This window comes from Ranitomeya imitator, chromosome 4 (assembly GCF_032444005.1).
Source record: "Ranitomeya imitator isolate aRanImi1 chromosome 4, aRanImi1.pri, whole genome shotgun sequence".
NCBI lineage: Eukaryota > Metazoa > Chordata > Amphibia > Anura > Dendrobatidae > Ranitomeya > Ranitomeya imitator.
Genome location: NC_091285.1, coordinates 411552076 through 411564742, shown reverse-complemented (window position 1 = coordinate 411564742; position 12667 = coordinate 411552076). Strand labels below are relative to the sequence as shown.

The following is a 12667-nucleotide window of genomic DNA, read 5'->3' as shown; positions in this document are numbered from 1 at the left end:
ATCATTTACCTTTTCTGGTAGAGACTTCTCGCCAAGAATAAAATAATCGGCAGTCCAATTGTGGACATAGTGGATCCTTCTCTTTCCTGACAATATCCTTTAGGAGTCAGGAGGCACCCAATACACGTTAGACGGTCAGCCAAGCACTCCGATATCTTCTGCTGACTTCAGTCTGTGTGTGTCCGGGGAGAAAACCATGAACAAGCAGGAGGGTTTAACGATTACTGCTGTCCTGAGGATTGGTGGAGTCCCAGGAATTCAGGACCACTACCAATGCATGCCATATCCCAGTAATAGATTTTTATAGCTTGTACTGAGAAATCTTTAGTATTTTTATGTTTATGCAGTTTGAGGAACAATTGTGAAACTCTACAAGGATTCCTATAAAGAAGAACTCCATGACATGCAATATCTTGAACATACTGTGCTCCCACTCTACCATCCATGAATGGGTCTTGGGTCACTACCTGATTCCTTAGTGGATTGGTATGGGGGTGTTGAGCGTTTGTTACTCTTCTAAAATTGCACTTGTGAATAAAAGGGATCATTTATTTTCCAGCCTGAAACGAACAACAGACATGATGTTTGGTGGCAAGCAGGTGGTGGTGTGCGGCTATGGCGAGGTGAGTATCAGGGTCGCCTCTGCTGTGGGGTCTTCTTTGAAGTTATGATTGAAACTCCTCATTTATTATAATTAGTCTGGTATGTGTGGTGGCCGGTCTGTTAATAGTACTCATGAGCCATGTTTAGTGTAGTGCTGAAAGCTAATAAAGTTGCTTCCTTTAGGTTGGTAAGGGATGTTGTGCCGCTCTTAAGGCCATGGGATCCATTGTGTATGTGACAGAAATTGATCCAATCTGTGCTCTGCAGGCCTGGTAAGTATGGCATAAAAATGTCCAGAAGATAATTCATCTCTCTGCATTTGGGTGATTTCATGCTTGCTCTTCAGTGGGTCTAACCAAATATTTCATCTTACAGTATGGATGGCTTCAGGCTGGTCAAACTTAACGAGGTGATCAGACAGGTGGATATTGTCATCACATGCACAGGTATTATATCATATAAATCTTGGACCATTTCACTGACGTGTAGTAGCATGTCAAAATTACTGTTATTGTGAACAGTTTAGCAAGTTGAAGATGAAATGATCTCTAAAAGGCCTAAGTTAAAGATGACACATTTCTTTGTATTTTAGGCAAAAAAAAATTGTATTGTCATTTACTACTTTTTAAAAATTTCAACGTTTCCTGCACGTGGAAACATACCCTTAGGGTTATGTCTTGTTCATTATCATTGTTAGGAAGGGCCAGGTGATGCAGAATTCCCAGCTTTATAAAAACTCAGCCTCCTCTAATCCTGTGCCAAAAAACAGCCGCCATGGGTTCTTCTAAGCATCTGCCTATCACTCTGAAAATGGTGGCAGTCCACAAAGCAGAAAAAGTTTATAAGAAGATGGCAAAGCGTTTTCAAATTGCCCTTTCCTCAGTTTGAAATGTAATTAAGAAATGGCAGTTAACAGGAACAGTGGAGGTCAAGATAAGGTCTGGAAGACCAAGCAAAATTTCAGTGAGCGCTGCTCATAGGATTGCTAGAGAGGCAAATCAGAACCCCCGCTTGACTTCAAGTGATTGCATACAAACAGATTTTTTTTTTACCATGCAGCAGATTTCATTCATTTTAATAATTGTTAAAAAAAATCCATTCCATACATCTAAATAGTTTGTTTATGCAATCCAAATTTAGGGCTCATTTGCACAGTAGTTTTTCCTCCTGCGAGTATTATGCGTTTCTTTCACAGGCTATCATAGGTATGAGTGCTATTGGGCGGTACACTCGGTCACTGATAAGTAATCTGGGAAACTGCGGAGACATGTCCGATATCGAGCTAACTGTAGGATCAAAATAAACAATACAATCGGACAGCATGGAGATATCATGTGTGCTGTCTGTTTGTCATTGACTGAACGAAGCCAGTGATGCATAAGAAGAGGAGACACTTTTTTTTTTTCTTCTCATCCGTGATAAAAAAAAAAACTGATGAAACTGACCAGACACTGATGAAACCTGGTTTGTTTATCTTTTGTCACAAAAATTGACATGTGAATGAGGACGCAGACAAATGGGACGTAGCAGAAACTTCTGTACTGGGCAGTGCAGTTAGCGTGCATTCACATTTCTGTGTTTTGTGTACGAGTGTTAACCATTTTTTAATGATAGAATACCTATAAAAATGAATGGGGCTGTTCACATGTTTGCGACCACTCGTGGTCTAAGCAGTCCGTGCAAAATCATGGAGACATGATCCGAGATCAAAGTGGTTAATTAAAATCTTTGGGTCTATAAAAAAAAAAAAATCTGACAAAATTTTGACGTCATCCGTGTGTTCTATTTTTCACTGACTGATAGATGGGTGGAGAAGTTTTTCTTTTTTTTTCTTACCTGTGAACACTGATGACACTGATTAAAAACACCGAAACTTGGACTGACTTTCTCGTACGAGAGAAATCTGACGTCTGAATGGGCCCTGAGAGCGAGAACCTTAGGACACTGATTTACACTGGCCAGTTATGCACCTAATGACCACAGACGTTTATATGTAGCTGTGCTATATGTAGAGAACATGGATAGCACTCGTAAACAAACATCAGACCCCTCAAGTTTGTTTTTTGTTCATTGGTTATAAATTACATTTTCCGTGCAAAACATATATTTTAAATTGGAATCATTAGATAAAATTCAACATATAGAAATTAACCCCTTCCCGACCCATGACGCCACGTAGGCGTCATGAAAGTCTGTGCCAATCCGACCTGTGACGCCTTTGTGGCATCATGGAAAGATCGCGTCCCTGCAGATCGGGTGAAAGGGTTAACTCCAATTTCACCCGATCTGCAGGGACGGGGGGAGTGGTAGTTCAGCCCAGGGGGGTGGCTTCAAATATCATCGGCCATGGCTGGAAACACTGATGTGCCCCCACCCCACTGATCGCCCCCCCAGTCCTCCGATCTGTGCTCTGCTCCCCTCCGTTCTGTGCTCCGCTCCCCTGTCCTCCTGTCCGCTCCCCCCGTGCTCCTATGCCACCCCCCCCCCCCCGTGCCCTGATCTCCCCCCCCTCATACTCACCGAGGCTCCCGGTGTCCGTCCGTCTTTTTCATGGGCGCCGCCATCTTCAAAAATGGCGGGCGCATGCGTAGTGCGCCCACCGAATCTGCCAGCCGGCAGATTCGTTGCATGTATGTTTTGATCACTGTGATAGGTTTTATCACAGTGATCAAAATATAAAAAAAAGGTAATGAACCCCCCTTTATCACCCCCATAGGTAGGAACAATAAAAAAATATTTTTTTTTCCCCACTACAGTTAGAACTCGGGTTAGGGTTAGGGAATGTGCACACATATTCTGGTCCTCTGCGGATTTTTCCGCAGTGGTTTTTATAAATCCGCAGTGCAAAACCGCTGCGGATTTACTGCTGTTTTTCTGGTGATTTCACTGTGGTTTTCTATAGGAGCAGTTGTAAAACCGCTGCGGAATCCGCAGAAAGAAGTGAAATGTGCGGAATGTAAACCGCTGCGTTTCCGCGCAGTTTTTTTCGCAGCATGTGCGCAGCGTTTTTTGTAAACTCATGGGAAACTGCTGCGGACCTGCAGCGGCGGAGATGCTGTGGACCCCCAGCGTTTTCCGCATCGTGTGCACATACCTTTAGGATTAGGCTATGTGCACACGGTGCGGATTTGGCTGCGGATTCGTAGCGGAGTGGCCGCTGCGGATTCGTAGCAGTTTTCCATCAGCTTTACAGTTCCATGTAAACCTATGGAAAACCAAATCCGCTGTGCCCATGGTGCAGAAAATACCGCGCGGGAACGCTGTGTTGTATTTTCCGCAGCATGTCAATTCTTTGTGCGGATTCCGCAGCGTTTTGCACCTGTTCCTCAATAGGAATAAGCAGGTGAAATCTGCACAAAAAACACTGGAAATCCATGGTAAATCCGCAGGTAAAACGCAGTGCCTTTTACCCGTGGATTTTTCAAAAATGGTGCGGAAAAATGTCACACGAATCCGCAACGTGGGCACATAGCCTTAGGGTTAGGGTTGGAATTAGGGCTAGGGTTGGAAATAGGGTTAAGATTAGGCTTGTGGTTAGGGTTATGGTTAGGGGTGTGTTGGGGTTAGGGTTGGGATTTGGGTTACGGGTTTGCTGGGGTTAGGGGTGTGGTTAGGGGTGTGTTGGGGTTAGGGTTGTGATTAGGGTTAGGGGTGTGTTGGGGTTAGTGTTAGAGTTAGAATTGAGGGGTTTCCACTGTTTAGGCTCATCAGGGGTCTCCAAACGCAACATGGCGTCACCATTGATTCCAGCCAATCTTGCGTTCAAAAAGTCAAATGGTGCTCCATCCCTTCCGAGCCCCGACGTGCGCCAAAACAGTGGTTTACCCCCACATATGGGGTACCAGCATACTCAGTGCAAACTGGGCAACAACTATTGGGGTCCAATTTCTCCTGTTACCCTTGTGAAAATAAAAAATTGCTTGCTAAAACATCATTTTGAGGAAAGAAATTTTTTTTTTATTTTCACGGCTCTGCGTTGTAAACTTCTGTGAAGTACTTGGGGGTTCAAAGTGCTCACCACATATCTAGATAAGTTCCTTGCAGGGTCTAGTTTTCAAAATGGGGTCACTTGTGGGAGGTTTCTACTGTTTAGGCACATCAGTGGCTCTGCAAATGTAACATGATGCCCGCAGACCATTCCATCAGTCTGCATTACAAAACGTCACTACTTCCCTTCTTAGCCCCGACGTGTGCCCAAACAGTGGTTCCCCCCCACATATGGGGTATCAACGTACTCGGGACAAACTGGACAACAACTTTTGGGGTCCAATTTCTCCTGTTACTCTTGTGAAAATAAAAAATTGCGGGCTAAAAAATAATTTTTGAGGAAAGAAAAATGATTTTTTTATTTTCACGGCTCTGCGTTATAAACTTCTGTGAAGCACTTGGGGGTTTAAAGTGGTCACCGCACATCTAGGTTAGTTCCATGGGAGGTCTAGTTTCCAAAATGGGATCACATGTGGGGGAGCTCCAAACGCGACATGGTGTCAGCTAACGATTGGAGCTAATTTTTCATTCAAAAAGTCAAATTGCGCTCCTTCCCTTCCGAGCCCTGCCGTGTGCCCAAACAGTGGTGTACCCCCACATGTGAGGTATCGGTGCACTCAGGAGAAATTGCCCAATAAATTTTAGGATCCATTTTATCCTGTTGCCCATGTGGAAATGAACAAATTGAGGCTAAAAGAAATTTTTTGTGAAAAAAAAAAAGTACTTTTTCATTTTTACGGATCAATTTGTGAAGCACCTGGGGGTTCAAAGTGCTCACTATGCATCTAGATAAGTTCCTTGGGGGGGGTCTAGTTTCCAAAATGGGGTCACTTGTGGGGGAGCTCCAATGTTTAGGCACACAGGGGCTCTCCAAACGCGACATGGTGTCCGTTAAAGATTGGAGCCAATTTTTCATTGAAAAAGTCAAATGGCGCTCCTTCCCTTCCGAGCCCTGTCGTGCGCCCAAACAGTAGTTCTCCCCACATATGGGGTATCAGCGTACTCAGGACAAATTGTACAATAACTTTTGGTGTCCAGTTTCTCTTTTTACCCTTGGGGAAAATAAAAAAATTGTTACTAAAAGATCATTTTTGTGACTAAAAAGTTAAATGTTCATTTTTTCCTTCCATGTTGCTTCTGCTGCTGTGAAGCACCTGAAGGGTTAATAAACTTCTTGAATGTGGTTTTGAGCACCTTGAGGGTTGCAGTTTTTAGAATGGTGTTACTTTTGGGTATTTTCAGCCATATAGACCCCTCAAACTGACTTCAAATGTGAGGTGGTCCCTAAAAAAATGTTTTTGTAAATTTTGCTGTAAAAATGAGAAATCGCTGGTCAACTTTTAACCCTTAACTTCCTAGCAAAAAAAAATTTTGTTTCCACAATTGCGCTGATGTAAAGTAGACATGTGGGTAATGTTGTTTATTAACTATTTTGTGTCACATAACTCTCTCTTTTAACAGAATAAAAATTCAAAATTTGAAAATTGTGAAATTTTCAAAATTTTAGCCAAATTTCAATTTTTTTCACAAATAAACACAAAAATTATCGACCTAAATTTACCACTAACATGAAGCCCAATATGTCACGAAAAAACAATCTCAGAACCGCTAGGATTCGTTGAAGCGTTTCTGAGTTATTACCTCAAAGGGACACTGGTCAGAATTGCAAAAAACGGCCAGGTCATTAAGGTCAAAATAGGCTGGGTCATGAAGGGGTTAATGAATGAATTCACAGGACCCTGGTGTAGAAATATACCGTATATGCGTTATGGAGAACCTGTGAGCAGATTTGGCTCTGTGTACCATCTCTGTGCTGATGAAACCCCATTACAGTCTCCTGACATCACCCCTGCATTACTACAAAATACCAATGATTGCCTGTCCTCTGCCTTTAACATTGTCCTCAATTTTTATGAAACCCAAAGCTGATCTTTCCATTTGTGTGGTACTACACCCACTCTCGTGGAGTTACAATTGTCTCATATGTTTGCTAACTTATATCCAATAACTTGCTCGTTCATGTCACATGCACCTCAGAAACCTCTCCGGAATCCACCTTTCTCTTTTTTAATCTTCAACTGCAAAATATTTTTACTATCACTCTTAATCATTCATAACTGGGCTACTGCAACTCACTACTGATTTGTCTTCCTCTCTAAACTCTACCCTTTTCCAAACTGTCCTGAATGCAGCGGCGGTTTACATTTATGTTCAGCCATTACACCGATGCCTCCACCCTGTGTCAGTCATTGCACTAGTTGCTCATGCACTGTAGAATACAGTATAAGCTGATGACGCCCACTGACAAAGCGAGACATGGTGCTCCCCCACCTCTCATCTTCTCTGTCTACCAACTTACCCATGCTCTGTCTTAAAGGGGAGGTGCTGCTTTTTTTTTTTTTTTACATAACCTTTTGTTTTAACCTGTACTTTATTAAATTGTATTTTTTTTTTAATAAATGTTTGATGCAGCCAATGAGGCTTTACTTTGCCGGTTTGAAAGCGTCATTGCACAACACTTAGTCTTCAATTACGACCGCTCTTGGGCATAGGAGACAGGGGTCTGACGTGGACTTGATGTCTTACGGTTCAGCCTCTGTGGGCGGCACAATCCATAGCTGTAGGTGTGGTCGGGTGCCATTTTATTGTAGCCCAACTCCGCTTACCCTCCATCACCAGGACCTGTAACAGTAAGCTATACTGTTCACCTCTGTGTAACAGGACGTGTGTTGCGAGGAGACCAGAGGAGTTGTGGAGACAGGAAGAGCAGACGGCATTAAAGATCATAGATAATAGGAGCAGCAGCGACCATTGGTAAGTATCAGGGCTATAGTAGTGATGGGCCAGGCATGGTGCTTTTGTGCAGAGGCAAAAATATGAAGATGGAAAGTGCAGCAGGGGAAGACTTGTTCTTATATTCCATGTCTCTTTCTACCTCATATTTTTGCCTCTGCAGAAAAGCACCATGCCTGGCCCTGATTCTCACACCGTCTCATCCCTGATACTCACCAATGGTCCACACTGTTCCTCTGGCCCAGTAGCACATGTAGATCACACTGCAGTCACCCAAAAAAATGGCGCTGCACTGTAATTCTAGTTTTTATTCTGTATTGAGCATTATACTGTATGGTGCACTATGTGGGGCCCATTGTACTATATGGAAATTTGGGAGTCTGGGGGTTCAATAAAACAATAATTACTTTGTAAGTGCTGCAAAGCTATGAGATATGCTCTTCTGTGACCCTGCAAAATATTTTTCTTTGGGGGTTTGAGGTGTGAATAAATGTGTGACCCCCGCTCCCTCCACTTTTATGGAAGCAGTGGTGTGATATGTGCCCCCCGCTCTGTCTACGTCTATGGGAGCAGTAATGTAGTGGATGGAGTGGGGTCACACATTGCACCACTGCTCCAATAGAAGTGGACAGAGGTCACACATTAATTTCCGCCACCTCCAAAAAAAATATTCAGCGTGGTCACACATTACAATACTGTTCCCATAGAAGTGGACAGAGCAGTGTCCTACATTAGATACTGCGTATCTAATCCCATCCTCTGTGATACACTCCGCTGAGCTCAATATCTAATCCCGTCATGTGATACACTACACTTGGCCCTGAATCGAATCCCAGTGTGTATCTAATCATGCACATGATGGCCTACATGTTTCTAACCCCAGTTTGATACAGCGAGCAGCACCAACTAACAGAATCTGTGCTGACAGCTGTCCCTGGTGACAGTCTACTTGTCACTAGCTGTCTACTTGTCACTGTGCTATGGGATAAGAGGATGAAGTTTAGGATCAAACACCCAGAAGGGGAGGAGAGCGGTGACATCACACATGAGAGCAGACTCCGCCCACATTTACTGCAGTCGTAATGTGAGCTAGTTATAGACTAGGATTTCAGCAGCTGCTCCCCCTAGTGTTTAAAAGTGGAAATACCAAACCTTTTTAACCCTCCGTCACATACAATATTCGGACTAACGAGTTCACATACAATGTGCCTGTCAGGCGCCTGCTGGAAAAATACCTATAATATCTAATGTTTGCAATTTCAGTGCTCTAAAAGTGATCAGTGACCTTCATAGGGATGTAATAAAAGAGACTACACATAATCAGTTGCAAAAAAAAAACATTTACTTAACATAAAACTAATAACTATGAAATACAAACTTTTCAAAACTCCCGCCAAATAGTCCCCAGTTCGACTCTCTCAAAAAAATGTACAAAGAAAATTTTTGAACACAAACTTAAAGGGAACCGGTCACCCCGTTTTTTGAGATTGAGCTATAAATACTGTTAAATAGGGCCTGCGCTGTGTGTTCCTATAGTGTATGTAGTGTACCCAGATTCCCCACCTATGCTGAGAAATAACTTGCCAAAGTCGCCGTTTTCGCCTGTCAATCAGGCTGGTCAGGTCGGGAGGGCGTGGTGACATCGCTGGTTCTTCCTCAGCTTTACGTTGGTGGCGTAGTGGTGAACAAGCAGCGCACGATCTGCGCTGTCATCCCTTTCGTCGGTGGGGGCGGCCATCTTCCTGGGGCCGCGCGTGCGCAGATCGAGTGCTCTGCTGCACGGGGCTTCAGGAAAATGGCCGCGGAATGCCGTGCGTGCGCATTAGAGATCGCGGCGGCCATTTTCCCAAAGCCGAGATGCAAACTCTGCTTTGGGACAACGGCCGCCGCGATCTCTAATGCGCACGCGCGGCATCCCGCGGCCATTTTCCTGAAGCCCCGTGCAGCAGAGCACTCGATCTGCGCACGCGCGGCCCCAGGAAGATGGCCGCCCCCACCGACGAAAGGGATGACAGCGCAGATCGTGCGCTGCTTGTTCACCACTACGCCACCAACGTAAAGCTGAGGAAGAACCAGCGATGTCACCACGCCCTCCCGACCTGACCAGCCTGATTGACAGGCGAAAACGGCGACTTTGGTAAGTTATTTCTCAGCATAGGTGGGGAATCGGGGTACACTACATACACTATAGGAACACACAGCGCAGGCCCTATTTAACAGTATTCAAAAAACGGGGTGACAGGTTCCCTTTAATTTTAAGGTACCTTAAGTACTATTAAAAACATATTCAATCAGAAGTAGATGCTGAGGTTTCCCCAGAAAAGTCACACTTGCAGAGCAAATAGCAAGAATTACACACCATTTTTGCATGTGTCAGCCAAATTGCTTTATGACATTTGAGACATTCATAATTTGAAAGCCTTCTGGTTCTGCTTTCCGTTTGGCAGGTGGTGCATCTCCTTCTTTTGTGAGGTGGTGCAGATGGTGACTTTTCACCATCATCTTCTGGGCGGAACCTTTTGAGCTGAACTTGAAGGCGAGAGGGGATACCGATTGTTTTCACGCTTCTCCTGCGTAGCTCTCCAAGTACTAGTTCATGGGCCAATTTTTTCAGATACAATCGTCTACGGAGTGGTTCAAGCTTGTTTTCAAGATAAATTACTTGTGAATTTATACCACCCAAATTCAACATAGCAAAAAATATGACCATTGGCCAGCGTTTGATGTTTCTGCTGACGTTGGAAGTGGAGCACATCTGATCTGCTATATCCACACCCCCTTTGGTGGCATTGTAAAATGTAATTATCTCCGGTTTTTTTTCTGCCCCAGTCCCAGGATCGATGGCAGCATCATCATGAAGTGTTGATAGAAGAAGTACGATTTTTTTGGCATGTGGTACATAGGAAACTAAAGCCTTTCCATTATGGAATGCAAACATACTGCTGTACTGTTGTCTCTCTTTCACACTAACAAACTGTGGCGGCAATTCCCTTTTGTTTTTTCTTACAGTTCCCACATATGACAGCTTCTGAATTTTCAGATAATCAATCAGATCACAACTTGTAAACCAATTGTCAGCTGTAATATTGCGACCCGATCCAAATAAGGGTTCAGCCAGTCTTTTTACAACATCAATTTGTTTGTTGCTCACACAGTAAGGACCTTCTGGTTGTTTTCCTGCATAAACTTCCAGGTTGTAAGTGTAGGTCTTACTGGCATCAACAAGGGCATACATTTTTATTCCATATTTGTTTGGCTTTGATGGAATATATTGACGAAAGGCACATCTACCACGAAAACCAGGGAGCATTTTGTCAATAGTGAGATTCTCTCCAGGGTAATAACTTTGTTTACAGTTTACAACAAATCTTTGAAATATATCACGAATTGGAGCAAGTCGGTCATGTGTTTTGCGTTCGGTTCGGGTAGTTCTGTCGTCAAACCGAAGGCAACGAATTAAAATCTTGAATCTGTTTATGGACATAACAAGGCTAAATTTTTCAACTCCATCCCCATCTTTACCCCAAAGTTCCTCCAAACTTTGTCTATTTGCCCTATAAGCTCCTGCAAGGTACAGTAATCCAAAAAAAGCACGCAGTTCTATTTCATCTGTGGGCTTGATGGTTCTGTTGCAGATGTACTTGTCCTTTATAATGTCTATATATTGGTTGGTATATGTGACAATAGAGTCCAGAATGTCATCTGTAAATATACTGTTCCAGCATTCAACTGCAGTTTTTGCATTACGTGCAGTTCCTATTACTGCAGGAAGGTGAGTAATAATGTTTAAAGGTTCCCTACGTTTTTTCTGGAATGGCTTCTTGTTCCATTTAGTATTTTTATCTTTTCCAATATAATATGATCCAACTTCTTCATCCTCACCACTGTCACCATCTTGCTCTGTTTCAGAATCCAGGACACATTCTTCCACCTAATCATGAGAATCAATCTCACTTTCCTCTCCTAAATCCTCATTCAGTGTGAGGTCTCTATCATCTAACAGCATGTTTGTTACTTCCTCAACATCAAGTTGTTTGGATAAATTGTACATTTTCCTCTCCATTTCAGCAGATAATCTGAAGCAAGAGAAGGAATATGTTAGGGAACTACTGTATATGCCTGAGCAGCACACTTTCTTTTATAAAATCTCCCTTATGTCTATGAAATATCCTCACATTTTGTGCTATACAATCATAAAACAAGCTAAATAAACTATTGTGATGAATAAAAACATAAAATACCAACCTTACTGAATGTGACGTATTCACATACAATGAGCCTGAGAGATCTGTGCAGCTATATCCTCTCCCCTGAAGCTCTGAAATCCCAACTGTGATATCAGGTTTCACAGACCTTCAAGAGACAGGAGACTACCTGGAGGGAGGGGGTTTCCTCACAATCTGGTGAGGAAGGAGAAATGAAAGTAAAAGAGAAGCGCCTGTCAGATCAGTTGTATGTGACGGAGGGTTAAATTACTTTTCATATTTTACCTCATTAAAAGCAAGCTATAATCATTTAAAAAAATAATTTAATCTCCCAAGATTTTTTTCTATGTGCTGTGCCAGTTCTCAGAAATGCACTACCCCAGACAATTTGGCTAATTTTGCATATCAACAGTTTGTGTGTGTCCTACAAACAGTTCTATATCCCAGCACCACTTCTGCAGGTCCGTGCTTTTCTTTGGAAGCAACATTCACCCTAGTCACTTAATACAACAGAGGAAATGGATTTCCAAGGCACCAGTTATTCCACAAATGTTTTCTTTATTGCATCTTGTTAAAAAAAAATAAAAAAAAAAAATACCCAGGCTAGCATGGTGGCATTTCGGAAATGAGGAGCCTTTTTCAAGCTCTAATTCAAGTTGAAGGTGTTTGGTTTACTTTTGTGAATTTTGGCTTCATAAGGGCCATTTGTAGCCAAAATGTCACCTTATTTACAGCGTTTGTTTGTTTTGCAATAAAGGAAACATTTGGGGAACATCTGATGTCTTGGAAATCCATGGACTCCGTGCCATAAAAATACATTGCTCTAGTGCGGCCTGTAACATCACCCCACTCTACTGTTCTCTATTCCTACGCTTTCCTTGGATTCTGCTCCTATTTAACCCCTTTCTGCCATTAGACGTACTATTGCGTCCATGTGGGGTGGGCTTTTCTTCCCAAGGACGCAATAGTACGTCATGTGCGATCGGCAGCGCTCACGGGGGGAGCGCCGCCGATCGCGGCCGGGTGTCAGCTGTTTATCGCAGCTGACATCCGGCACTATGTGCCAGGAGCGGTCACGG

The 12667-nt window shown here is 43.2% G+C and overlaps 1 protein-coding gene across 8 annotated transcripts in view; it reads left to right on the top strand.

The window, feature by feature from the left end:
- The window catches only part of AHCYL2 (adenosylhomocysteinase like 2), a 169784-nt gene that overhangs the window by 142716 nt on the left and 14401 nt on the right, over positions 1-12667 (top strand). For all 8 annotated transcript variants that reach the window (XM_069765407.1, XM_069765408.1, XM_069765410.1 and 5 more), the window contains exons 9-11: positions 560-623; positions 787-875; positions 979-1049. In XM_069765407.1, the coding sequence (XP_069621508.1) occupies positions 560-623; positions 787-875; positions 979-1049 (224 nt within the window). The remainder of the gene's footprint in view (positions 1-559; positions 624-786; positions 876-978; positions 1050-12667) is intronic.